This window comes from Neolamprologus brichardi, chromosome 7, assembly GCF_056152115.1.
Source record: "Neolamprologus brichardi isolate AB-2024 chromosome 7, ASM5615211v1, whole genome shotgun sequence".
NCBI classification, from domain to species: Eukaryota; Metazoa; Chordata; class Actinopteri; order Cichliformes; family Cichlidae; genus Neolamprologus; species Neolamprologus brichardi.
This window is the reverse complement of record NC_142110.1, coordinates 4,005,760-4,032,867: the sequence shown is the minus strand read 5'-3', so window position 1 is coordinate 4,032,867 and position 27,108 is coordinate 4,005,760. Positions and strand designations below refer to the sequence as shown.

The 27,108-nt window shown below is 41.3% G+C and overlaps 3 protein-coding genes and 1 long non-coding RNA gene across 7 annotated transcripts in view; 1 reads left to right on the top strand and 3 right to left on the bottom strand.

Moving 5' to 3' along the window:
* Positions 1-27,108, bottom strand: part of LOC148101895 (thromboxane-A synthase-like) — a 69,030-nt gene that overhangs the window by 12,546 nt on the left and 29,376 nt on the right. Inside the window, exon 1 of one of the 3 annotated variants that reach the window (XM_087842867.1) lies at positions 1,229-1,465. The exons of 1 other annotated variant lie outside the window; for it this stretch is intronic. The gene's annotated coding sequence lies outside the window, so the exon portion shown is untranslated. Of the gene's footprint in view, positions 1-1,228; positions 1,466-27,108 lie in introns of those variants that run through there. One more of the 3 variants, XM_087842869.1, reaches the window with a different exon arrangement.
* LOC148101898 (thromboxane-A synthase-like) lies at positions 1,768-12,913 on the bottom strand. Of its 2 annotated transcripts, none has more exons than XM_087842877.1 (14): positions 12,832-12,913; positions 12,438-12,582; positions 12,122-12,215; positions 11,917-11,969; positions 11,694-11,790; positions 11,454-11,570; positions 6,899-6,987; positions 6,642-6,790; positions 6,327-6,457; positions 5,886-6,242; positions 5,713-5,801; positions 4,033-4,170; positions 2,550-2,712; positions 1,768-2,447 (listed from the first exon to the last, which is right to left on the bottom strand). In XM_087842877.1, exons 2-14 carry the CDS (start codon positions 12,530-12,532, stop codon positions 2,367-2,369), a joined length of 1,653 nt encoding a protein of 550 aa, XP_087699003.1. In that variant the 5' UTR covers positions 12,533-12,582; positions 12,832-12,913; the 3' UTR covers positions 1,768-2,366. The 2 variants fall into 2 exon arrangements, with proteins under 2 accessions (XP_087699003.1, XP_087699004.1); XM_087842878.1 differs by having other exon boundaries at positions 11,454-11,525.
* LOC148101897 (thromboxane-A synthase-like) lies at positions 13,949-19,167 on the bottom strand. The gene is made up of 8 exons (XM_087844328.1): positions 18,758-19,167; positions 18,501-18,649; positions 18,186-18,316; positions 17,745-18,101; positions 17,572-17,660; positions 15,917-16,054; positions 14,424-14,586; positions 13,949-14,321 (listed from the first exon to the last, which is right to left on the bottom strand). The coding sequence occupies exons 1-8, from the start codon at positions 18,844-18,846 to the stop codon at positions 14,241-14,243; spliced, it is 1,197 nt and encodes a 398-aa protein (XP_087700454.1). The 5' UTR covers positions 18,847-19,167; the 3' UTR covers positions 13,949-14,240.
* Positions 24,556-26,552, top strand: LOC148101896 (uncharacterized). The gene is made up of 3 exons (XR_015719336.1): positions 24,556-25,713; positions 25,898-26,038; positions 26,345-26,552. It is a non-coding gene; the product is annotated as an uncharacterized LOC148101896 (long non-coding RNA).

Genomic DNA, 27,108 nt, shown 5'->3' with positions numbered 1-27,108 from the left:
GCTTTTACCATATGAACCCTCGCGGACCCTGAGGTCCTCTGGCACTGGCCTTTTGATTGTCCCTAAAGTCAGGACACATACTCACGGAGAGGCAGCTTTTCAGTGGTATGGTCCTCGTCTGTGGAACAACCTGCCGGAGGAGCTCAGGGCCGCAGAGAACGTACATGTTTTTAAGAACAGGCTCAAGACCCACCTTTTTAATTTAGCTTTTACTTAACGTTTATTTCTTTTATGCTTATTTATTCTATCCTGTTATTCTATTTATATTTTTAATTTAGGTTTTACCTAATATTCATTGGTTTTATTCTTATTCATTTTTTATCTTCTTACTCTATTTATATTTATATTGTATCCCATTCTTATTTATTTTATTTATTTTTTATTCTGTATATATTCTTATTATGTCATATCTCCAGTGTTTCCTCGGAGGGGGCTCTCTGCACCGGGGCTGTGATCGACCGTGGCTGCTGGGGCTCTGTGGGTCTTCTCAGCCTGGCTGGGGGGCTTCTTTGCCTCCCTCCTGCTGTGTGCCCAGCCTGGAGGCTGCGGTCTGTGACCGGCTCCCGGTGTAGACGGGTGTGATAGTGTTTCCTCACCTGGCTCATGTGTGCCCAGCCCAATTTTACTCTTTAATTGCGTGTGTGTGCGTTGGGGGGTGGGGGTATCCATGATCGTTTATGTTAATGAAAGTGTGGGGAGTGAGTTGGAGGGCGGGGTGGGCTGCTTTTAACCATGTAAAGCACTTTGTGCTACATCTTTGTATGAAAAGTGCTTTATAAATAAAGACTGATTGATTGATACATGTTTTACACACTCCTTTTGTTGTTGACATTTACAGGCTGTGTGCAAAAGGCCACACTCTTCAAATTCATGCCAACTAATATTTTTACGTCCAGTAGGTGTCCTACTAGAGCAAATGAAGCTTCAAGATGCTTTGCGCTGGGGTGAACCAATTGGATGAAAAGCTTCATCTGCCCATCACTAGTTTAGATGGATCTGTAGGGACCACTAACCACGGAACAAGTGAAACCTAACCTACCCTTTTTCTCTCATTTATTAACCGTCCTTACCTGTGGCGCACAACTCATTTGCTCATGTGATGCTAGGTTAGCTTGCTGATGAAATAAAGGAGGTTTCCATCCCACTAATATCACTAACATGTTTCTATTACTTATGTCTTTATAATATTAACACCGCAACATTCAGCATATAGGAAATACACACTCACCTCACCTTCTTCGTCCTTCGCACAGGTTTTGTAAATATAATAGTCACGTCTTCCTCTTTTTGACAACAGCTCGTCACTCCACAGGAAGCTGTGTCGTCTACTGCCCCCATCTGCACCGGAGTGGAAAGGCTCTTCTTGCGTTTCCCAGAGAGACGTTTGTGACATTGTTATATTAAACATGCCCAATTATTTCGTACGGAAGCACAAGATGATAATACCAAACATAACATTGTTACTTTTACAGAATATATTTAAAATATTCAATGATTTTTTTCTGGATGGTACTGGACAGAGTCTTTTCCTGTCGTTTCTGGGTATTTGGTACAGATAGATCACCATATACAGAATGTGGGTTTAATTTCAGGTAACAGCAAATATAGCGTAATTCTCCTTTAGACTGGGACACAGAGGATTTTCATTTCTTGTGTGTTCTGGTGGTTTGTAACTCAACTGGTGTCAGATCAAGTACACTGACCATTAAAATTTAAAGATAAACCATTGATTTGCAACGTTTGCCCAAAAAGTAGGTGAAGCAGGTGAATAACAGTCGTGATTTAATGTAGCAAAATTAACATGTGCCTCCTTTACATATGCTCCATCTTTTTGCCAAATATCATGGAATGGAGCCATTTGATTGTTTGTGCCATTTTGCTGACAGACAGCACTGAAAACCTCAAAATCAGGACTGAAATCATAAGGCTGCCGGTCACAATTTCTCACACTGTTTGAAAGAGACAGTGAGTGATTCATTGGATCAACTTTCCTGTGAAAAATGATTCATTCAATGTTTTAAACAACAAGCGCATAAAAACTGCAATAAAGTGTCTATTTATATATGTGCATCAATACAAGAAATCTTCTCGTGAAATATTTTCTCATGTGGCATTCCTTCCATTTGATATGTAAATTGTCAAACTGTTCCAGACACAAAATTACAGTTAATATTTTCTAAAGCATTTGAATTAATCTGCAGTAAATCCCTTATTATATTTAGTACATTCAAATCTAAAATATTTCAATGTTGTGATTTTTCAAGCATCTCCCAAGTACTGGATTAACTTGAACTAGGACAGTTGAACTTATTTTGCAGTCTGGTGAAAATGATCCAGTCATTCGATACAGAAGTCAGCAGACCATCTCACTTGCTCCTTCTGGAAATTTTCACACAAACACCATTTTTAGGACCAAGAGTGCTTAACGACTTCAACTCAAGAGGAACCTGAAAAAAAAGAGTGCCCTCGATAAAACAAACATCTTTTTTCAGGACTGGCTGTTAATGAACATTCATGAGATTTGCTGAGCAGCTCTAAGTCAAACGTACCTCAGTCTTAGAGCAGGCAGTGAGGTTGAAGTTGTGGAACAGATGCATTAAAGCCAGTTTGATTTCAAGCTGGGCGAGCTTCATTCCCACACAGTTACGGGGGCCGGCCCCAAATGGTAGGTATACGAATGGATGTCGACTGGCCTTGGCCTCTGGTGTAAACCTGGGGATCAACAGCAAGTTGAAGTTGAATGAAAAGCATTGGAAACTAAAAGACCACATTCTTAATGAGACAAATTTCTCTTGCTACTTTATACAATGGCATAAAACTACTGTTATCTTGAACTGAGATATTTAACTACATGAAAAATATTACATGATACAGTTCTGTTCATAGTTTTTATGGAAAGAATTTCTAGGCATGTGACAGAAAGTTCCCATTTTGGTGACCTTTGAATCTCATCTTTGCTATTTGCAGGTGATGTGGATCTCTTGGCTTCATCTGGTGGTTGTCTCCAGCACTCACTGGAGCGGTTCGATCCGAGTATGAAGCGGCAAGAACGAGAATCACAACTCCAAGGTGGAGGCCATGGTTCTTAGCTGAAAAGGGTGGAGTGCCTTCTCTTTTCAGGGATGAGTTGCTGCCACAAGTGCAGGGGTTTAAGTATCTCAGGGTCTTATGAAGACCCTCAGAAGTGAGGGAAAAATGGAGTGGGATATTGACAGACAGATTGGGGCCGCTGCTGAAGAGATGTGGAGGCTGCATTGGTCCGTTGTGGTAAAGAAAGAGCAGAGCATGAAAGCAAAACTCTCAATCCAAGTCCAGCAACTGGTCTCTTCAGTTTCCAGACTGTTGTTAAAAAGAGGAGATACTACTAACTGATACTACTAACTACTGACACTGAAATGTGCCAACAAAAATTCAAAATCAAGCTAAATCTTGATCTCAGTTTAAATTTTAAAAGGGCGATCGTGGCTCAAGAGTTGGGAGTTCGCCTTGTAATTTGAAGGTTGCCGGTTCGAGCCCCGGCTTGGACAGTCTCGGTCGTTGTGTCCTTAGGCAAGACACTTCACCCGTTGCCTACTGGTGGTGGTCAGAGGGCCCGGTGGCGCCAGTGTCCGGCAGCCTCGCCTCTGTCAGTGCGCCCCAGGGTGGCTGTGGCTACAATGTAGCTGCCACCACCTGTGTGTGAATGGGTGGATGACTGGATGTGTAAAGCACTTTGGGGTCCTTAGGGACTAGTAAAGCGCTATATAAATACAGGCCATTTACCATTTTAAATGTTCTATTTTGAATAAATTATGGGTTTATAAGATTTGTAAATAAATGCCTTGTTTTTATTTACATTTTACACTGTGTCCCAACTTTTTGAATTGAGATTGTGATAATTTCACTACACAAAAGTGTTTACCACACCCAAAAAATGTATTTGTACCACTGTACAGAAAAATATTTAATGTGTTGTTAATATACAGCTGAAATCATGTTAATAAGTCAACATTTAACTGGCGTTACAAGTCGTTTCAGACAGAACTGAAGCACCTCTCAGGAATGAACTTCTCAGGCTCGGGCCAGTGTTGTGGGTCATAATGGAGGAAGACTGCAGGGATCTCCAGTTTTGCTCCTTTAGGAAGTTGCTGACCATTCACCACACAGTCACGTTCTATTTCTCGTGCAAACCTTAGTGGGACAATTTCAAAATTACACAGTTACAGAATGGTCACACACAGTATCAACAGAAGAGCTGTAACTTTATTTACTTTATTACGTTATGTAATCTCTATTTCTCTGTACATAGCTCCATCCAAAGAAGAAGAGTTTAAGTGTAATGATAGCTACTAGGGATCCACCGATACCGATACTGGTATCGGGTATCGGCCTCGATACCACATTTTCTAAAGTACTCGTACTCGTTAAAAGTCCCCCGATACCAGGGACCGATACCATGGTCTGAGACCTGTCTATGTTTGAGCGGCATGTAAGGGATTAATCACAGGCGCCGAGTGCCCGCCCCCAGGCCCAGAGTGCCCCCAGGCCCCGGCTGCAGCTCAGAGCTGAGAGAAGGCGAGGCGAGACAAGTCAGCCGTGTGGAACTATTTCAAAGTGAACGAAGACGCGAAAACAAAGGTGGACTGCAAATTGTGCTCAGCGAAATTGTCCAGAGGAGGCTCAAAAGGTAGCGCATTTAACACAAGTAATTTAATCAAGCACCAAAATCCCAACACGACAACGAGTACAAAGAGTTTACCCACGCTTATTTACCCACGCTTATTAGCACAGAGGAGCATAGCTGAAGCTATAGCAGTGGGACGGAAAATAGTTGGGCATTTTAAACATTCTGCCTTAGCCTACTCCCGCCTCGAGGACATTCAGGGACAGCTCAACCAGCCAATAAAGAGACTGCAGCAGGACGTACAGACACGCTGGAACAGCACGTATTACATGCTCCAGTCCCTCATTGAGCAAAAGCGAGTGCTGGGGGTGTCCAGCACGAACTCCCTGACTATCTCACCGTTCACCAATGGGCTCTTATGGAGACGACTGTTGTCACGCCCCCTTTGAGGAACTAACTAAAAAAGTGAGCAGCTACGACACACTAGCCTCTGATGTCATCCCAGCTGTGACTGTGCTAGAGAGACTTCAAAACAGAGAAACAGACGGACAAATTTAAAATTAAATTTTGTTTTTATAATTATTTATTCTGTAATATGTTGCATACAACATGCTTTTCATTTTAAATAAATGTTTTTAATTCCAAACCAGTCCCTTGTTGTTGTTTTTTTGTTAAATTATAGGACTAAAGCTGTTACCTGTAAATTTAAATCATGTCTTTATTAAGTACTCGGTATCGGTATCGGCAAGTACTGAAATACAAGTACTCGTACTCGTACTTGTACTCGTATCCAAAAAAGTGGTATTGGTGCATCCCTAATAGCTACAAAAGGATTTTTAATGCATCTGGATCCAAATGTGAACAGAGCTTAACCCAAATGTCAAAAGATCAGAAAACATCTGCATTGCTGAACCCATCTTTGATCTTTCAACAGTGATGATGATGATGATGATGATGAGAAGAAGAAGAAGAAGAAGAGAGTTTTTCCGGATGATAGCATTATGGCTATACCCCATGAAAAGCTAATTAAGGGACAATGCTGAAAATCTTCCTACATCACAGCGTACCAAACCTACCCCACTGTAGCCCCAATTGACATCCTTCTTTACCTGAATACAGGAGGGTAGAGGCGTAATGCTTCACATATGACCATGTTCAAATACTTCAGCTCCTGCACATTTGTGTAATCAGGTGAGTCCTACAAAGCAAACAGCATGACAATCAATGACTGTCCACAACTGCATGAATCAAAATAGATCAGAACCAACTGTAAAACACTCACATGTCTAGTGTAGAAATCATCCACCTCTTTCTGTACTCTGAGTTGACATTCAGGGTGGAGGGCCAAGAGGTAGCAGGTGAAAGCCAGAGTGCTGCTACTGGTTTCATAGCCTGCCAGGAGGAAGACGTAAGCCTGACCAACAATCTCATCCTCAGTCAGCATCTTTTTCTGTGGACGCCTGACAGACGGCTCCTGTGAATGAGGAGGGTCATTCTCCTGAACTGTGCCTGAAGACTGGGTCTGCTGGTTGTTGTCACCGATCTCATCGGTGTCATTTGATGTGTCAAAGCGCTCCAATGACACACACTCTTCGGTGGTTCGAGCATCTAATATAAGCTGAAGGAAGTCTCTACGTCTCTACGTGTAAAAGAAATAAATAAGAAAGATAGGAAAATGACAGTTTCAAAGCCACACACAGATTTAGGAAAGTCTGAGATTCACCTGCTCAGGAGGCTGCTCCTCTCTCTGTTTGATGATTTTGTGAATGCTGTTAATGAAGAAATGACTTATCTTGTCTCGTTTTTTGTTGGGTATGAACCTCGACAGAGGAACCATGATGGAGGGAAAAGCAACTAAAGACAGAAACACACAAATCTGCACAGGTATATCAACAAAAATGCTTAAATACTTCTTTGGCATATTCTACATCTATTTAACCTTTCTGAAATTCTTTCTTACAATTTTTTGTGATCAACTTTCTCTTTTAATGTCCTACATAAATATCTGAAATTCAATTGTGTTATAATAATGACTCACAGAAAAGTAACAAGACAGACTTGAAGAAATCATTGATGAGGGCCATCTGAGCGTGTTGGACAAGCGGGTCATCTGGGTTATTCTGCGAGTCCACATGAGTTGCAAATGCCACACTGGCAATAACATCTATGGTAAAGTAGCCAAAGTATCTGCAAAATAGCATCAAATTTTAGAAATATGAAAAGTGAAAGAAAAAATACAGTAGAAGTAAAGTAGACAAACTGCTTTCAGGCTTTCCTCATTGTTTATGTATTTACCTGTGGATATCAAAGGCCTCTCCTGACTCAGCGTAGACATGCAAATTCTTCATCAGGGCATCAATGGCTGTGTTGATGAGCGGAACCATCTACACTCAAATGGAGAGATAATGACAGATGCAAAATAGTCCTATAAACACTTCAGTGAATCATAATGGGTCCATAAACATAAAAAATGGGGGAAAGGTCCATGTAATTCCATAAACACCACTACCACAGCTACTTAAATTACACATACAACATAGCTCCAGGAATCTAAGTTGTCAGTTGGGATCCTATGTTGTCAGGAGGCTTTTGCAATCTGGTAGGGTCTCCCATGTCAAATTGGTCCTGGGTGAAAAACCAGACGAAGGGCAATTCAGACAACTATTGTCAGTGCAAATACAAGGGAGCAGTTTACCCTGCGCTGCATAGGGTTACTGGGACACCATCCTGGAGTCATGCCTGTAGAGGGTGCGTGAGGTTCCATGCCTTAGCCTATGGGGCATGGCTGGGCGCAGGGTATTGGGACATGGAATGTCACCCCTCTGTTGTGGAAAGAGCCTGAGCTAGTGCTTGAGATTGAATGATACCGGCTCTATATAGTTGGGCTCACCTCAACGCATAACTTGGACCCTAGAACCAGCCTCCTGGAGAGGGGCTGCGCTCCAGCCTGGTAGTGATGTGTTGGTCGCGAACGAAATGGCTCTTAGAGTGTTGTGAGATCAGTATTTTAAACTATGTTATCTTATACCCATAGTCAAGGTAGATGAATTATGTTAAACAGCTGTAGAACATAAATATATTCCTTAGTCTAGGATGTGTGCAAAATATGTAACTTAGTTTTCCTTATATTTTTAGGTTAAAGAACATGACCCCCTTCGCAGTATATTCTTATAGTATGTTAGACAAAATGTCTCAGTATATTTTGGTAGTAGGATAGACAAAAGTTCAAGTATATCTTTGGGGATTAAAAAGAATGTGACCATCCTTTGGGTTCTGTTAGACAGGTGGGCGCCACCATTTATCTGGTGTGAATCTTTTACACTGTCTTCTTGTCATGTCAGACTGCTTAAATCATTTTCTGAGAATGTTGCGTGCAGAAGGACCTTGGGGCCGGTAACAGCAAGAGCAAAACAACATTCTGTGCCCCCACTCTTGTAGGAGGTAGAAAGACAGGGAGCCCGAGGTCATAACTTAGGCGCCATGACAGATAAGGGACTGTGAATGTTTAGGTTTACGACCAGGTGGGGGCCAGTAGAAAGTATAAAAAGCTGTGTAACACACCACCATTTTGAGACTTGCTGTGACCCTCTCATGCATCTCTCCCCATCCGGATGGTTTTTATGCTCATTGTGTGAAAATTGTATGGAAATAAAGGATTGTTGATTGAGCATTTATACACCGAGTATTGTCCTTCCTTCAGCCCAAAGATTCAAAGAATAGGGAAATTTCAACAAGAGCCGGATCTTTGACGTTAACCTTATCGCGAGCCGTGTTTTTTTCTTTTTCTTTCTCTCACCCTCTCTCGCACTTTTTTCCCGCTTCACTCGGCATGCGAGCCTTGTGCTTTGCGCTGGGCAGAGGGGGGAGGGGCAGTAGTTACACTCGCAGTAGCACAGGAACAGAGCGGGAAGGAGAGAGAGAGAAAGAGAGCCAGGGACAACAACGTCACATTAGAAAGGTATAGTCAGTGGCAATCCTAGCCTGTTTGGCGCCCCGGGCGAACACTCCCTCTGCCCCCCCCCCCCCCCCCCCCCCCCCCCCCCCCCCCCCCCACACACACACACACACACATAAACAATTAAGTATTATACATTAACATAAAAGCGTTGTCAGAACCATACTGAATTTCGCCAGAGAAACACACACACACACACACACATATGAAGAGAGAGAGAGTAAGCATTGTATGCAAACGACTACCAAACAGCCATCATAATAGTCATACAATGAGAACAGAACAAATCAACAATTGACAATGACTAATTAATATTAAAATCTGTAACATAATGTTTGGAGTTTAGTCTGTTACTGTTACTATTTTTACCATTTCTTTTTGGAGCAACTGCAATCCACATTATTTCCTTAGGGATTAATAAAGTATTCTGATTCTGATTGTTTTAGGATGACCTGCCATTATCCAATGACACATCTGCTTACCTGCATCTTTTGCTCGTTTCTCCTCTTCTTTTCTAGTTTTTCTAAACTGAGCACCTGATGGCTTTGAACTTTTCTTGTCCATCTTACATTGGTTTTAATTTTGCACTCCAGTATGAACACAAATCCCCCAACTCGAGGATCACCACAGCATAACCTAACAGACCTACACCTTAGTTGACAGATTCACTTTGTCTAGGGTTTATTTCTGGGATTTCAAACAACCCAGGATTCAAATCATGAATACATAATGGGCTTGGATTTACAACATTATGAATGAAATGCGCTCTATTTGGAAGCAGCCGGCGCCCCTCCCCTTTCGACGGGTTGTGTGTGAGACTTTAAATCATCAAACTGTAAATTATAAATTTTCAATTGTTATTGATCCCTTTACCCCGAGTCCTAAAGTGTATATTTATTTTCTTACTCTTCTTATATATATTGTTTGTTTACTTGCACTGCTGTAACTGGAGCCTCGTCGTCTCGTCTCTTTATATACTGGACTGTATGTAGCGGAGATGACAATAAAGTTTACTTTGACTTCAGCAGCGAGCAGGCGCACCGAGGGCTCTCGCGCTCACTTTTCACGTATAGAATTTCGAAAAAAAACATCGGTGCAAATTATAAGTCTGTATCATGATGTCTGGTGTTTTGTGTTTGTTGGTTTGTTTTTATTTTATTTTATTTTGCGAGTTGGTTATTAGATGCTGCTCCAGCCAGCCAGAGAATCCCCCGCCGCCCCGCCTTCTCCTTTCTGCGCCTCAAGCAGCAGGCGCACCTCGCAAACGGAGGGCGTCCTTACTCCCAGCAAATGGGCGATAGAAAACCGATCGGTGCCTATGCCATTCCCAATATGCGCTGGTTGATGTCGGGGAAGCAAGAGTACGAGCAATTATTATTATTATTATTTTTTGTTTGTTTCCAATGCCCGCGATGCCGCCCCCCACCACGATGCCGCCCCGGGAAACCGCCCGCGTCGCCCATATCAAAAACCGCTACTGGGTATAGTAATCATCCACAACTATTTTCAGTTGCAGATGATAAAGGATTCAGAAAGTTTATTCATGCAGGCCCATATGACAGAGAATATGCATCTTCTTTTTGTTTTCATATTTTAATTTATATTTAATTGTGTTGTGGTTTGCAGCGTTTTGTGTTGTTTCATTTTAAATTTGTTTGAAAGGAAAAAGCTGAAAATGTAAATAGTTAAAAGTTGAACTGTGACTAGTTGATTTTTGTATTATATGATTTGTTTATTACATTTTATGTGGAGTGAATAAATAAAAGTATATTTACGGTGGCCCCTAGAGACAAAACACGTACAAACTTCAAAACACGTAAAAACTCCAAAACACGTACAACACACAACAGAAGTGCTCCAGGATGCTAGGCCCAGTGTTGAGCTTTTGTTACCTAGAGGCTACACAAGCCAGGAAGTACCAACGACCGGATTTGGTGTGTGGTAATAACAGGTAAATTAATATATATGAATGCTTGTGTATAAATACACAAACAATACACATATGCTTTCAATCGTGTAATTTAAGTGATCTAGGTAGCTCTGTTTTGGAAGTTCAGTTAACGCTAGAAATGTGTTTTGGAGTTTGTATTTGTTTTGTCTCTACGGGCCACTGTATATATTTATATATATAAACAGGAACTGCCAACTGATCACCACCTGGTGGTGAGTTGGATCAGGTGGGGAGGGAGGATGCTAGACAAACCTGGTGCACCCAAACGTGTAGTGAGGGTGTCTGAATAGACCATGTTCAGCACCTCCACAGCTGAGGCTGCTGCACTGAGCTGCAACTGTAAGGTGTTTTGTACCTTGGTGGTAAACACACCGAATGGTGGACACTGGAGGTAAAAGGAGGTATCAAGCTGAAGAAGGAAGCCTGTCAAGCTTGGTTAGCCTGTAGGACTCCAGGAACAGCTCATGGGTGCCAAGAGGTGACTGGGGTGAGAAATTTGGCCTTCCCGTCTCAGAATGTTGCACTCGCGACCCAAACCCAGATAAGCACCAGAAGATGGTAAATGGCCTGCATTTGAATAGTGCTTTACTCAGTCTCTAAGGACCCCAAAGCACTTTACACTACATTCAGTGATTCATCCATTCACACACAGGCAATGGTAAGCTACGTTGTAGCCACAGCTGCCCTGGGGCGCACTGACAGAGGCGAGGCTGCCGGACACTGGTGCCACCAGGCCCTCTGACCACCACCATGTAGGCAAACATGGGGTTAGTATCTTGCCCAAAGATATTTGGCATGCAGCCAGGAGGCAGCCTGGGATCGAACCACCGATCTTCTGATTAGTGACTGACCTGCTCTGCCAACTGAGCTACAGCCACCCCAAGATGAGATGTGATGTCATGTATCTTATCTTATCTCACTTAATGAGGACTTTATTTTCTCACTTCTTTCATCTTGGCAGCACTGAAAGATGGGGTCAGGACGCTCCGTACTCGTTTCCACTGTTCATTCCTTAACTGGAGAAGGGAATCAGATAAAGGCTTTTTGGTAAACACAAATCTCTGCAGAGAGATAAGAGAGCACAGGCAAAAAAAAAAAAAACTGTAATAACCCCTCAGTAACTCTTGTGTGACAATCAGGAATAAACACACATGTTGCATCTTTGCTTTGTATAATTTCCTTACATTTCTGTTAGGGAAGTTGCTGAAGTCCTTCACCAGCAATTGTCTGAGCATATCAGGGTCTGCTACCAATATCACTGGTGTGCGGCCCAAATAATACCTGAAGTATGAGTCCAGACAAAACATGATGGGTAAAGTATCATCTCAAACTGCAGATTATTTATATAAGCAAAATATTCACAATCTTATTTCAGTAGTTGCTGTTGTAGGATGTATTTTTACTTACCCACATACTTTACCATATGTTTTGACAAGATCATTCAGAGGTTTGAAAAAACCCTGAAAAGAATATTTAAAAAAATACAGTAGATGTAACAGTCAGCTGACAATAATGACACAAATATGACAACAAGGACACCATCCCAGTTTGATGCAAAATCAAGCAGACATTGAAGGTAACTCTGGTCTTCCTTTGTTTCATTGTATCTTACCTGCTGAAACATGAATAAGTTGCCAAAGAAAGGCACTGGCTTTGGATGTTTGATGCCACATCGTGAGAGGACTGAGAAGGGACGGACTGAATACCTACAGGCAAAAGTGTTGAAATGTGTTGTTTGTAGGTTGAATGAAAATAATTTATATCAAATGCAGTAAAGAACAGAGCTCACCTTTACCTGAATTCTGTCTAGAGTTATTGTTGCATTCGTTTGCACTCTATAAAATGTCAATGTATGTGCTTCATGGCACTAGCAGATTATCTACGTGTCCTCATTTCCCTTGAAAAAAGTGTATCATTGACATACTCACCAGTAGAGGAGACCAAGAAAAATGAGGAAGAGTGTCACAGATATTTTGCTGGTCTCAATGTTGAATACATTTAGAAAGTCACCTGCACCCTGCATGTTGGAAAATCTTCTCTCAGTTTTCAACCATTAATAGGAGAAAAAGGCCCCTGGAGAGAAAAACAGCAAAAAAGAATTAGTTATACTAATATTTTTATTCAATACTTTAGTCATCACTTTCACTAGAACAAAGCATTTAAAGGTATTGTGCAGAAATTCGGGCTTTTGGGGAAATAAACACCTGCCAAAGACCATACATCTATTCCACGTTGTCAAGCCGCTTTGTCCTCGATCAATTGTGTGGTTTCTTCCAAGACTTTCTACTTACTGAAGCTTTGTTTGTATCCTTGAGAACTCACCTGAAGAGGAGAGATGTCTGTTCCTATTGTGCACTCAAATGTTAAACCACAGATAAAATAGTAACTATGGATTTGGATTGCCTCACCACCTCCATAAATGAGACAGAAACCACCCCCACTTGTGTAGAAATGTGACAGAGCAGGGTAAAGGTAATCAGCTAAAGAGCTGCTATTGCACAAACTTGTAGAGGTCCATGGTTCAGCTTTGCTTTTCTTTAGTCAACTGTCTGAACCTGTATTGCAGTTTTTAACCCTGATGTAACTCATGTAATGTTACGCTAGCCAAAGAAAATTACTTCTTGAAGAAAGAAGATGTGAGAACAATATGCAACAAAGGAGCTTTATTTGATGACGAGAAAAAACATCTATCAAAAGTGACATAAAGTGACACAAAAAGACTAAACTGAAGATGCCAAAATATTCATAAAATTATTTTCTTTTTTGCAGCTATAAAGCGGGAGGCTTAAATTGTCTCTGCAATTCCTGGCTGTTTGACAGCCTTTTTACATAAGTAGAGCCTCAAAACACCTTGGAAAACCTTCCACAGTTTTTCATCAAAGTTAAACTTTCTCAGTCGATTCTTTCTCTTCATGCAATACCAGGTTGAGACCATCACCATTATTGATTTTGTCGTGCTGTAGAGAAAATTTGAATCAGATGTTTTGTCTCTAAAGAGTCATGAAGGTTGTCTAAATGGTACAAGATAGATGTTTTACACCTGTTTTTACTGATAAACAGATTTTTTATTTCAATACAGAAAATTTCCCATGCATATAAAAACTGCAACATTTCACAAAATGTGTTCTTTTCATTATTTGCACAATTCTGTTTACAACCAGCACTGAAAATCGCAGCATTGGGGATGATATAAATGCTGCATGTTGCAATTCCTTTCATTGTTTGTAGAGAGTGCTCGTGCCCAATGTGTGTAGACAATGTCTGTGTACCAATCCACCTGAAAGAATTTAGAATGTGCCAGATTAAATCAACTTTGCTGTCAAAAAAGATTTAGTATTTTATGATTTGCAAAAAGTAGTGATTTTATCCACTTTATTTGTATGTGCTTTAATAAAGAATAATATCAAATATATTGTCATGTTTCATTTCTCTCATTCTCAAACAGTTGTAAACAGTTGAAATATTTTCTCATGTGGCATTCCTTCCATTTGATATGTAAATTGTCAAACTGTTCCAGTCACAAAATTACAGTTAATATTTTCTAAAGCATTTGAATGAATCTGCAGTAAATCCCTTATTATATTTAGTACATTCAAATCTAAAATATTTAAATGTTGTGATTTTTCAAGCATCTCCCAAGTACTGGATTAACTTGAACTAGGACAGTTGAACTTATTTTGCAGTCTGGTGAAAATGATCCAGTCATTCGATACAGAAGTCAGCAGACCATCTCACTTGCTCCTTCTGGAAATTTTCACACAAACACCATTTTTAGGACCAAGAGTGCTTAACGACTTCAACTCAAGAGGAACCTTAAAAAAAAGAGTGCCCTCGATAAAACAAACATCTTTTTTCAGGACTGGCTGTTAATGAACATTCATGAGATTTGCTGAGCAGCTCTAAGTCAAACGTACCTCAGTCTTAGAGCAGGCAGTGATGTTGAAGTTGTGGAACAGATGCATTAAAGCCAGTTTGATTTCAAGCTGGGCGAGCTTCATTCCCACACAGTTACGGGGGCCGGCCCCAAATGGTAGGTATACGAATGGATGTCGACTGGCCTTGGCCTCTGGTGTAAACCTGGGGATCAACAGCAAGTTGAAGTTGAATGAAAAGCATTGGAAACTAAAAGACCACATTCTTAATGAGACAAATTTCTCTTGCTACTTTATACAATGGCATAAAACTACTGTTATCTTGAACTGAGATATTTAACTACATGAAAAATATTACATGATACAGTTCTGTTCATAGTTTTTATGGAAAGAATTTCTAGGCATAGCCATGTGACAGAAAGTTCCCATTTTGGTGACCTATGAATCTCATCTTTGCTATTTGCAGGTGATGTGGGTCTCTTGGCTTCATCTGGTGGTTGTCTCCAGCACTCACTGGAGCGGTTTCCAGCTGAGTATGAAGCAGCAAGAACGAGAATCACAACTCCAAGGTGGAGGCCATGGTTCTTAGCTGAAAAGGGTAGAGTGCCTACTCTTTTCAGGGACGAGTTGCTGCCCCAAGTGCAGGAGTTTAAGTATCTCAGGGTCTTATGAAGACCCTCAGAAGTGAGGGAAAAATGGAGTGGGATATTGACAGACAGATTGGGGCCGCTGCTGAAGAGATGTGGAGGCTGCATTGGTCCGTTGTGGTAAAGAAAGAGCAGAGCATGAAAGCAAAACTCTCAATCCAAGTCCAGCAACTCCAAGTCCAGCAACTGGTCTCTTCAGTTTCCAGACTGTTGTCAAAAAGAGGAGATACTACTAACTGATACTAACTACTGACACTGAAATGTCCCAACTCCCAACAAATTCAAAATCAAGCTATATCTCAGTTTAAATTTTAAAAGGGCGATCGTGGCTCAAGAGTTGGGAGCTTACCTTGTAATTTGAAGGTTGCCGGTTCGAGCCCCGGCTTGGACAGTCTCGGTCGTTGTGTCCTTGGGCAAGACACTTCACCCGTTGCCTACTGGTGGTGGTCAGAGGGCCCGGTGGCGCCAGTGTCCGGCAGCCTCGCCTCTGTCAGTGCGCCCCAGGGTGGCTGTGGCTACAATGTAGCTGCAATCACCTGTGTGTGAATGAATGGGTGGATGACTGGATATGTAAAGCGCTTTGGGGTCCTTAGGGACTAGTAAAGCGCTATACAAATACAGGCTAAATGTTCTATTTTGAATAAATTATGGGTTTATAAGATTTGTAAATAAATGCCTTGTTTTTATTTACATTTTACACTGTGTCCCAACTTTTTGAATTGAGATTGTGATAATTTCACTACACAAAAGTGTTTACCACACCCAAAAAATGTATTTGTACCACTGTTCAGAAAAATATTTAATGTGTTGTTAATATACAGCTGAAATCATGTTAATAAGTCAACATTTGACTGGCGTTACAAGTCGTTTCAGACAGAACTGAAGCACCTCTCAGGAATGAACTTCTCAGGCTCGGGCCAGTGTTGTGGGTCATAATGGAGGAAGACTGCAGGGATCTCCAGTTTTGCTCCTTTAGGAAGTTGCTGACCATTCACCACACAGTCATGTTCTATTTCTCGTGCAAACCTTAGTGGGACAATTTCAAAATTACACAGTTACAGAATGGTCACACACAGTATCAACAGAAGAGCTGTAACTTTATTTACTTTATTTATTTACTTTATTACGTTATGTAATTTCTATTTCTCTGTACATAGCTCCATCCAAAGAAGAAGAGTTTAAGTGTAATGATAGCTACTAGGGATCCACCGATACTGATACTGGTATCGGGTATCGGCCTCGATACCACATTTTCTAAAGTACTCGTACTCGTTAAAAGTCCCCCGATACCAGGGACCGATACCACGGTCTGAGACCTGTCTATGTTTGAGCGGCATGTAAGGGATTAATCACAAGCGCCGAGTGCCCGCCCCCAGGCCCCGGCTGCAGCTCAGAGCTGAGAGAAGGCGAGGCGAGACAAGTCAGCCGTGTGGAACTATTTCAAAGTGAACGAAGACGCGAAAACAAAGGTGGACTGCAAATTGTGCTCAGCGAAATTGTCCAGAGGAGGCTCTAAAGGTAGCGCATTTAACACAAGTAATTTAATCAAGCACCAAAATCCCAACACGACAATGAGTACAAAGAGTTTACCCACGCTTATTAGCACAGAGGAGCATAGCTGATGCTATAGCAGTGGGACGGAAAATAGTTGGGCATTTTAAACATTCCGCCTTAGCCTACTCCCGCCTCGAGGACATTCAGGGACAGCTCAACCAGCCAATAAAGAGACTGCAGTAGGACGTACAGACGCGCTGGAACAGCACGTATTACATGCTCCAGTCCCTCATTGAGCAAAAGCGAGTGCTGGGCGTGTCCAGCACGAGCTCCCTGACTATCTCACCGTTCACCAATGGGCTCTTATGGATACGACTGTTGCCATCCTCGCCCCCTTTGAGGAACTAACTAAAAAAGTGAGCAGCTACGACGCACTAGCCTCTGATGTCATCCCAGCTGTGACTGTGCTAGTGAGACTTCTAAACAGAGAAACAGACGAACAAATTTAAAATTAAATTTTGTTTTTTATAATTATTTATTCTGTAATATGTTGCATACAACATGCTTTTCATTTTAAATAAATGTTCTTAATTCCAAACTAGTCCCTTGTTGTTGTTTTTTTGTTAAATTATAGGACTAAAGCTGTTACCTGTAAATTTAAATCATGTCTTTATTAAGTACTCGGTATCGGCGAGTACTGAAATGCAAGTACTCGTACTCGTACTTGTACTCGTTTCCAAAAAAGTGGTATCGGTGCATCCCTAATAGCTACAAAAGGATTTTTAATGCATCTGGATCCAAATGTGAACAGAGCTGAACCCAAATGTCAAAAGATCAGAAAACATCTGCATTGCTGAACCCATCTTTGATCTTTCAACAGTGATGATGATGATGAGAAGAAGAAGAAGAAGAAGAAGAGAGTTTTTCCGGATGATAGCATTATGGCTATACCCCATGAAAAGCTAATTAAGGGACAATGCTGAAAATCTTCCTACATCACAGCGTACCAAAGCTACCCCACTGTAGCCCCAATTGACATCCTTCTTTACCTGAATCCAGGAGGGTAGAGGCGTAATGCTTCACATATGACCATGTCCAAATACTTCAGCTCCTGCACATTTGTGTAATCAGGTGAGTCCTACAAAGCAAACAGCATGACAATCAATGACTGTCCACAACTGCATGAATCAAAATAGATCAGAACCAACTGTAAAACACTCACATGTCTAGTGTAGAAATCATCCACCTCTTTCTGTACTCTGAGTTGACATTCAGGGTGGAGGGCCAAGAGGTAGCAGGTGAACGCCAGAGTGTTGCTACTGGTTTCATAGCCTGCCAGGAGGAAGATGAAAGCCTGACCAACAATCTCATCCTCAGTCAGCATCTTTTTCTGTGGACGCCTGACAGACGGCTCCTGTGAATGAGGAGGGTCATTTTCCTGAACTGTGCCTGAAGACTGGGTCTGCTGGTTGTTGTCACCGATCTCATCGGTGTCATTTGATGTGTCAAAGCGCTCCAATGACACACACTCTTCGGTGGTTCGGGCATCTAATATCAGCTCGAGGAAGTCTCTACGTCTCTACGTGTAAAAGAAATAAATAAGAAAGATAGGAAAATGACAGTTTCAAAGCAATGCACAGATTTAGGAAAGTCTGAGATTCACCTGCTCAGGAGGCTGCTCCTCTCTCTGTTTGATGATTTTGTGAATGCTGTTAATGAAGAAATGACTTATCTTGTCTCGTTTTTTGTTGGGTATGAACCTCGACAGAGGAGCCATGATGGAGGGAAAAGCAACTAAAGACAGAAACACACAAATCTGCACAGGTATATCAACAAAAATGCTTAAATACTTCTTTGGCATATTCTACATCTATTTAACCTTTCTGAAATTCTTTCTTACAATTTTTTGTGATCAACTTTCTCTTTTAATGTCCTACATAAATATCTGAAATTCAATTGTGTTATAATAATGACTCACAGAAAAGTAACAAGACAGACTTGAAGAAATCATTGATGAAGAACATCTGAGCGTGTTGGACAAGCGGGTCATCTGGGTTATTCTGCGAGTCCACATGAGTTGCAAATGCCACACTGGCAATAACATCCATGGCAAAGTAGCCAAAGTATCTGCAAAATAGCATCAAATTTTAGAAATATGAACAGTGAAAGAAAAAATACAGTAGAAGTAAAGTAGACAAACTGCTTTCAGGCTTTCCTCATTGTTTATGTATTTACCTGTGGATATCAAAGGCCTCTCCTGACTCAGCGTAGACATGCAAATTCTTCATCAGGGCATCAATGGCTGTGTTGATGAGCGGAACCATCTACACTCAAATGGAGAGATAATGACAGATGCAAAATAGTCCTATAAACACTTCAGTGAATCATAATGGGTCCATAAACATAAAAAATGGGGGAAAGGTCCATGTAATTCCATAAACACCACTACCACAGCTACTTAAATTACACATACAACATAGCTCCAGGAATCTAAGTTGTCAGTTGGGATCCTATGTTATCAGGAGGCTTTTGCAATCTGGTAGGGTCTCCCATGTCAAATTGGTCCTGGGTGAAAAACCAGACGAAGGGCGATTCAGACAACTATTGTCAGTGCAAAAACAAGGGAGCAGTTTACCCTGCGCTGCATAGGGTTACTGGGACACCACCCTGGAGTTATGCCTGTAGAGGGTGCGTGGGGTTCCATGCCTTAGCCTATGGGGCATGGCTGGGCGCAGGGTATTGGGACATGGAATGTCACCCCTCTGTTGTGGAAAGAGCCTGAGCTAGTGCTTGAGATTGAATGATACCGGCTCTATATAGTTGGGCTCTCCTCAACGCATAACTTGGACCCTAGAACCAGCCTCCTGGAGAGGGGCTGCGCTCCAGCCTGGTAGTGATGTGTTGGTCGCGAACGAAATGGCTCTTAGAGCCGGATCTTTGACGTGAACCTTATCGCGAGCCGTGTTTTTTTCTTTTTCTTTCTCTCACTCTCTCTCGCACTTTTTTCCCGCTTCACTCGGCATGCGAGCCTTGTGCTTTGCGCTGGGCAGAGGGGGGAGGGGCGGTAGTTACACTCGCAGTAGCACAGGAACAGAGCGGGAAGGAGAGAGAGAGAAAGAGAGCCAGGGACAACAACGTCACATTAGAAAGGTATAGTCAGTGGCAGTCCTAGCCTTTTTGGCGCCCCGGGCGAACACTCCCTCTGCCCCCCCCACACACACATAAAACAATTAAGGATTATACATTAACATAAAAGTGTTGTTGGAACCATACTGAATTTCGCCAGAGAAACACACACACACACACACACACACTGAAGAGAGAGAGAGTAAGCATTGTATGCAAACGACTACCAAACAGCCATCATAATACGTCATACAATGAGAACAGAACAAATCAACAATTGACAATGACTAATTAATATTAAAATCTGTAACATAATGTTTGGAGTTTAGTCTGTTACTGTTACTATTTTTACCATTTCTTTTTGGAGCAACTGTAATCCACATTATTTCCTTAGGGATTAATAAAGTATTCTGATTCTGATTGTTTCAGGATGACCTGCCATTATCCAATGACACATCTGCTTACCTGCATCTTTTGCTCGTTTCTCCTCTTCTTTTCTAGTTTTTCTAAACTGAGCACCTGATGGCTTTGAACTTTTCTTGTCCATCTTCCACTGGTTTTAATTTTGCACTCCAGTATGAACACAAATCCCCCAACTCGAGGATCACCACAGCATAACCTAACAGACCTACACCTTAGTTCACAGATTCACTTTGTCTAGGTCAGGGGCGATTTTAGCCCAGTTTTGGAGGTGCTTCAGCACCCCCAAAATGAATCAAAGCACCCCCAAAGATGTCTTACTTTTTTTGAAAATATTTGCTGTTTGTGGGACACACTACTAAAAGTATAAAAAGCATACAGTACTTAATTGAGATGGAACATTTTAACAACAAAAGTATAGATAATCTCTCCCAAAATGGTTTGTTCCAGCTCGGCTCTCTCCTACTTGCTTTAGCGCCGTTGCTGCCAGAGCGATGGTGGCTGAGACGCAGCGGAGCAGAGGTGGAAGTGCCTGGCTTAAAACAGGACATATTAGCTGCATTTAACTTTCAGTTAGTCTCTATATAGTTAGTAGGGGTGCAACAATACACAAAATTCACGGTTCGGTTCGGTTCGATATTTTTTCGATACAAAAAAAAATGTTCATGCCTTTTTATTAATTTGTCATTTATTAAATTTTCACAGCACATTCTGCACCACATCTCTGTGCGTTCATCATTTGTTTGAAGCCAGCTCACCTCCTGCAACCACTTGTCCGAGAAAACGCGCTTCTTTTGTGGTTCGGACTCCTTCTGACATTTCTTTGGAGGTGGAGGAACACCAAAGTAACTGCTTAAAGGAGCTTCTTCGACATCTTTAAGAGTTCTAAACAAATGTCTGTCCTCCTCCAGAAAATCTTATGTATGCAAACACACGTTGCAACTTCTTAACTTGTGCGCGTTTTTTATTTTGACAGCGAATGCGCACCTGCGGACCACTTATGTGCAGCCCTGGTTATTTAGCTCGTCATATTGCAGCCACAGAAATTCTTTTGTCCATGAAACCATAAAGCTGCACTTTCTTTTTGCCTTATAGTCTGATTTGTCATAACGTTTCCGTTTTGTGGTAAGCTTTTCTTTGGCTGTCACTTCTTCACCCTGACCTGTCTTATTTGGCTCAGCAGAACTAAAATATATATCCTGCTGCTTTTACACACGCACTCACACAACGCTCAGCGATTCTCTGCGCGATCAACCTCTCACATGTTTAAGCTTGCTGCGGAGATTTCACTTGTCATGTTTGCATAGTAAGCTAACGATTGATAAGATGATGTCAGAGGAATTGGTGCGCAAATTATCATCACTCACCAATCAGTGCTGTCGCTCTCTATACACAGTTCGCGCGATTGCAAAGTGAAAGCAAAAAACAAGCGCAAATTCAAACGCGATTTTAATATGTCACATATTCACAGTGGCTCACCGATGCCAATGACATAATTACCCAGCTACATTTCCGAAAGAATGCAAAAGCATTGACATGTATTTTTCCTTCCTACGATAGGCCGACGGGCAGGGCAGGGCAGCCCAACTGGAAAAATCGCTAGCCCCGGGACGTCGGGCTAGCGATTTTGCGAGCCCTGTATCTGATTGAGGAATCACTCATCTTTGGAAAAGAGAGTTTATTACAGAGAAATGGCTCTTTCCAAAATAAAAGCTATAATATACGCTTCTTCTGGGCTATATTCTCAGCAGCATATTAAACATATCAGGTCCCCATAAGGAGAATCATGTGCTAACCGCTGACTCCGGTAAAGTTTGTAGCATGCCTGCTTGTTGTTTTTCTCTGCTTCCACTTGTCTTTGCACTAGGATGATGTCAGCGTAAATGTGCAGTCATATTCGTTGTGTTCCCACTAGTGCTGTCAGTGTTAATCTGAAATGAGGTTAACGCCACAACACGTCAAATCTCCGTTAACGAGCTACCGCAGATTGCCCCGTGTGTGGGGCTGAACAGCCAACACGTTAACGAGCTAACTGCGCTAACACACTAGTTCCCACCCATGTAATTGAGCATTGCGTGGCACATCCAACATACTGTTTTACTTTAGTCCATGACCAGTGTTGGGGAGTAACGGAATACATGTACCGCCGTTACGTATTTAAAATACAAAATATGAGTAACTGTATTCCGTTACAGTTACCGTTTAAAACGGTGGTATTTAGAATACAGTTACTTTGTTGAAATAAATGGATTACACTGCGGTACTTCCCTGTTTCATATTGTGGCGGGTCAGGCCTGTTTGGGTTTTGTTTGACAGCTACGTTCTGTTGTTCCAGGCGGCAGCGTTACGGTTGCCATGGTTACAGGGTGACGCTCTCTCTCTGCGTGTTTCCTGGGTGAGAGAGCGCCTGTTGTTGTTGTGCTAAGCTAATAGGCAGAATGCTACCGGTATAGCTCTAAAGAATGTAGCATCATAGGCAGCGTAGTCCGTGCTGCAGGGAGAATGGACTGCCATACACGTTATGTGTCTGTGAGCGAGGGAGGGAGAAAAAGGAAAAGTACGAGCTGTCATCGAGCAAAAACGGGAGCTGGAAGCATGTAAATATAATAATAACCACTGCAGCCAAGAAGAGTGCCTGACGAGCCCAGTTGTAAGTAAGCTATTAAGACTCGACTGTACACCGTGTTCGTGTTTTCGTCCAAAAACAATAAGCTCCGTTGGAGCAGCCTTTCAACGCCTCTCTCTGTCTCTGCTAGCAAAGTTGACCCAGACAACAAAGTAAAGCTAGTTTTCAGCGACGAGCCTGACACGAACCCGACATATTAGCCAGAGGTCCCTTTACTGCGGTTCGGAGCCGCGGACCTTCAGTAACAGTAATAAATCACAGCAATAGTACATTCATGTAGTTGTAAACAGCATGATAATATATTAAGTAATCCAAAGTATTCAGAATACGTTACTCTCATTGAGTAATGTAACGGAATACGTTACAGAATACATTTCGGGGCATGTATTCTGTATTCTGTAATGGAATACATTTTAAAAGTAACCTTCCCAACACTGTCCATGACACGCTTACCTTCAGGGTCATACATCACATGAAAACCAAAATAGTTCCAAACGCCAGATCTGAATGAGGGTGGGGGAGGTTCAATTTGCCATGTTGCAAGGAGAGCTTAACTTGTCTGTGAAGGTTCTCAGTCATCCAGGTCATCGTAGTCAAAGGAGTGTCCCCCCACAGAGGGACAAAAGGACCCCCTCTGTGGGGGGACACTCCCACTAGGGTTATATCTGGGACTCTCCCCCATTTGACCTTAGAACTGAAGAAGCCTCTCGGATGAGAGGTGAAACGTCTTCAAGTAACTTAAAGAAGTCCAGACGCCTTTTCTTTGCAAGCTCCTTTGAGAGCTTAACTTCTGTCTCGCTAGCTTGCGCTGCGCTCAGTGAATCTGTGTTCGACTACTCTGCCTAGGCTGCACTGTCAAGCGCAGATCCACTGAGCTCTCAACACAGACAGCACCGTCAGAAGGAAAGTTGATAAAATGAATTAAAAATGTTGTATTGTTCGATACATATGCGTACTGAACCGAAAGCACTGTATCTAACGGTTCAATATCGATACGAGTATCGTTGCACCCCTAATAGTTAGGTAGGAGTCAGACCATGTTTCTTTTTAACTGAAAAACATTACACCAGGTAACCTGCTGTGTTGAAAATAGGGCTGATTAGTCGACTAGTCACAATTACGTAGACTATCAAAATCATTAGTCAACGTTGTTTGAAGCTTTGTAAGATCACAAAAGACGCAGGAACAAGTAGTAGATTTTAAGAGTGTAATAACGGACTGAAACAGAAGATGGCAGCACTGCATGTACAAGGATGCCAGCTGCCGTTAAACCCCGAAGAAGAAGAAGGAGCTGTGTCCCAGAATTCATAGCGCAGCCCAGCTAAGTTTCCAACAATTGCGGCAGCTAGTTAGTTTTAATATTACTCTTATTATTCTTTCTGGGTCACAAAATAAACGTTTAGCATATTTTCAGGTGAGAATGTAGCTGTGTAAACCTCAAATATCTGCTCAGTTTATCAAGACACCACATATTTTCAAAAGCGCTCAGATGTTTTCGGAGACGTCTGTTACCCACTAACTTGATAGCTAGCCGGGGGCAAGGCTCTCTAGAGCCCGTGAGAACACCGGACTCCGGCAAATCACTTTCAAACCCACTGCGGTCTTTCGCTACTCAGGTTAAACATATATAAGTCACTTAGATAACTTAAAAATGTTATTGTTTGGCTTTTTTTAGTATTTTATTTGTTCCTGAGTAAATCGGTTTGGCTGAGATTAAAGTTATAGTTTTTACACAGCTGAATAAACGTCAAGCAGACAGCTGATTATCAGAAGTGTGAGATGCTCGAGAATATACTCCGGTGTCCCGTTATATTTTAGATAGCAAGGAGTTTATTAAACTTCACCGAAACAATCTGCAAATTTCATTCAAATTTAATAAACTATCATCTTGTCTTTATTTTTAGTTAGCACATACCTTAAACACTTAGAGCTGTAAGCTAATGATAGTTATATGAGAGCAGATGCATGCTGGTGCAATAAGCTGTACGCTGTACGTCCAATGGATGCATGATCTGATTAGTCGACTAATTGCAAAAATAATCGGTGACCAGTCGACTATCAAAATAATTGTTTGTGGCAGCCCTAGTTGAAAACGTGTTTTCCGACGATGTTTGCTCTGTAGTAAAATTAGCGATATTTGACTGCCCTGTTGATCTCTTTGAAATGTATACAGCCTATTTAAAATCTAAAACTTAACATTGTCCGTAGCCTGCTGTTGTTACCACTGTCCTGTTTGAAATGTAATGAGAGAAACTGGTTATTTTGCCATATGTGCATGTGCCGATATTGAACCCAAGGTACTAACTAGCTAACTGACTGGATGCCCATTAACCTTATAACTCCTGTTGTGTGTGTGTGTGTGTGTGTGTGTGTGTGTGTGTGTGTGTGTGTGTGTGTGTGTGTGTGTGTGTGTGTGTGTGTGTGTACAGATTGTCAGTCCAAAGAGGGAGAGAGGAAAGAGGGGAACATGAGGACAAAGTACAAGATCAGGAAGTACCAGGTAAGAAAACAGACAGGGAGTACTAACAGGCAAAACAGTAACTGTTTAACTGGCAAAGAAAAAGAAAGACAAACAACTAATACAAACAACTCATACAATCTGGAAGTTGTGTTCTCCCTATATTAAAGCTGCTATACAGAATCTGCAAAACAAACTGGGTTGTCAGCCCTGGCGCTGTATTACCATATTGAGCTTCAGTCAGAGGAAGTCACGGTTGCCAAAGACTTTATAAAGCTCAAGAGTGAGGCTGGTGCCATTCCAGATATGTTAACATTGTACAATCTTCTGGATAATCAGATCTTCCCCAAACTGAAAACTGTTATTCAGGTTGCCCTGACAAACCCAGTTAGCAGCTGTAGCTGTGAAAGGTCTTTTAGTGTCTTGAGTCAGCTCCATACCTGGCTGAGAAGGACCATGGGTCAAAGCAGACTCCAGCACCTGGCTGTGATGTCAGTTGAGAAAGAGATGCGTGAGAGACTTGACCACCAAAATGTGATAGACGGATTTACCAACCTCAAGGTGAGGCGACATAGGTTAAAAGAAAAGAAAAAATCTGCAGAGCCATAGTAGTATCTGCAGTAAAGATCTTTTCATACATTGTATACATTGTACCAAAAGCCAAGTGTCTCTCAATTTTTAAGATATTTTTACACAAATATGTGGAAGATGTTTGTTTTACCCAGAAACCTCTTTTTATCTTCAGGTTCCTCTTGAGTTGAAGTCAACCAACACTCTTGGACCCAAAAATTGTGTTTTTGTGAAAATCACAAGAAGAGAACAAGGAGATCATCTGTCATCAGCTGATTAAATCACTTACACCATACTGAAACAACAATCTCTTACTGTATGTCAATCAGTTCAGTGACACTTGTTTCATTTATAGTCAGGACTTGGTAGATGTTTGATTTAGACTTAAATATAATAAGGGATTGACTGATAATTAATGCAAATGTTTCTCAGGCACATATAAATTGTAATTTTGTGATTACAACTGTTTGAGAATGAGAGAAATGAAACATGACAATATATTTGATATTATTCTTTATTAAAGCACATACAAATAAAATCACTACTTTTTGCAAATCATAAAATACTAAATCTTTTTTGACAGCAAAGTTGATTTAATCTGGCACATTCTAAATTCTTTCAGGTGGATTGGTACACAGACATTGTCTACACACATTGGGCTCGAGCACTCTCTACAAACAATGAAAGGAATTGCAACATGCAGCATTTATATCAACCCCAATGCTGAGATTTTCAGTGCTGGTTGTAAACAGAATTGTGCAAATAATGAAAAGAACACATTTTGTGAAATTTTGCAGTTTTTATATGCATGTGAAATTTTCTGTATTGAAATAAAAAATCTGTTTATCAGTAAAAATAGGTGTAAAACATCTATCTTGTACCATTTAGACAACCTTCATGTCTCTTTAGAGACAAAACATCTGATTCAAATTTTCTCTACAGCATGACAAAATCAATAATGGTGATGGTCTCAACCTGATATTGCATGAAGAGAAAGAATCGACTGAGAAAGTTAAACTTTGATGAAAAACTGTGGCAGGTTTTCCAAGGTGTTTTGAGGCTCTATTTATGTAAAAAGGCTGTCAAACAGCCAGGAATTGCAAAGACAATTTAAGCCTCCCGCTTTATAGCTGCAAAAAAGAAAAATAATTTTATGAATATTTTGGCATCTTCAGTTTAGTCTTTTTGTGTCACTTTATGTCACTTTTGATAGATGTTTTTTCTTGTCATCAAATAAAGCTCCTTTGTTGCATATTGTTCTCACATCTTCTTTCTTCAAGAAGTAATTTTCTTTGGCTAGCGTAACATTACATGAGTTACATCAGGGTTAAAAACTGCAATACAGGTTCAGACAGTTGACTAAAGAAAAGCAAAGCTGAACCATGG

Excerpts from the sequence above, each read along its gene's own strand:
- LOC148101898 (XM_087842877.1), bottom strand. The coding sequence starts at position 12,532 with ATGCAGGGTGCAGGTGACTTTCTAAATGTATTCAACATTGAGACCAGC. Across the intron at positions 11,571-11,693 it reads GCAACTTCCCTAACAGAAAT|AGATTTGTGTTTACCAAAAA; the intron begins GTAAGGAAATTA and ends ATCTCTCTGCAG. Across the intron at positions 5,802-5,885 it reads ATGATTTCTACACTAGACAT|GACTCACCTGATTACACAAA; the intron begins GTGAGTGTTTTA and ends TTTGCTTTGTAG.
- LOC148101897 (XM_087844328.1), bottom strand. The coding sequence starts at position 18,846 with ATGGTTCCGCTCATCAACACAGCCATTGATGCCCTGATGAAGAATTTG. Across the intron at positions 18,650-18,757 it reads GAGGCCTTTGATATCCACAG|ATACTTTGGCTACTTTGCCA; the intron begins GTAAATACATAA and ends GCTATTTTGCAG. Across the intron at positions 18,102-18,185 it reads AGGAGCAGCCTCCTGAGCAG|AGACGTAGAGACTTCCTCGA; the intron begins GTGAATCTCAGA and ends TTTTACACGTAG.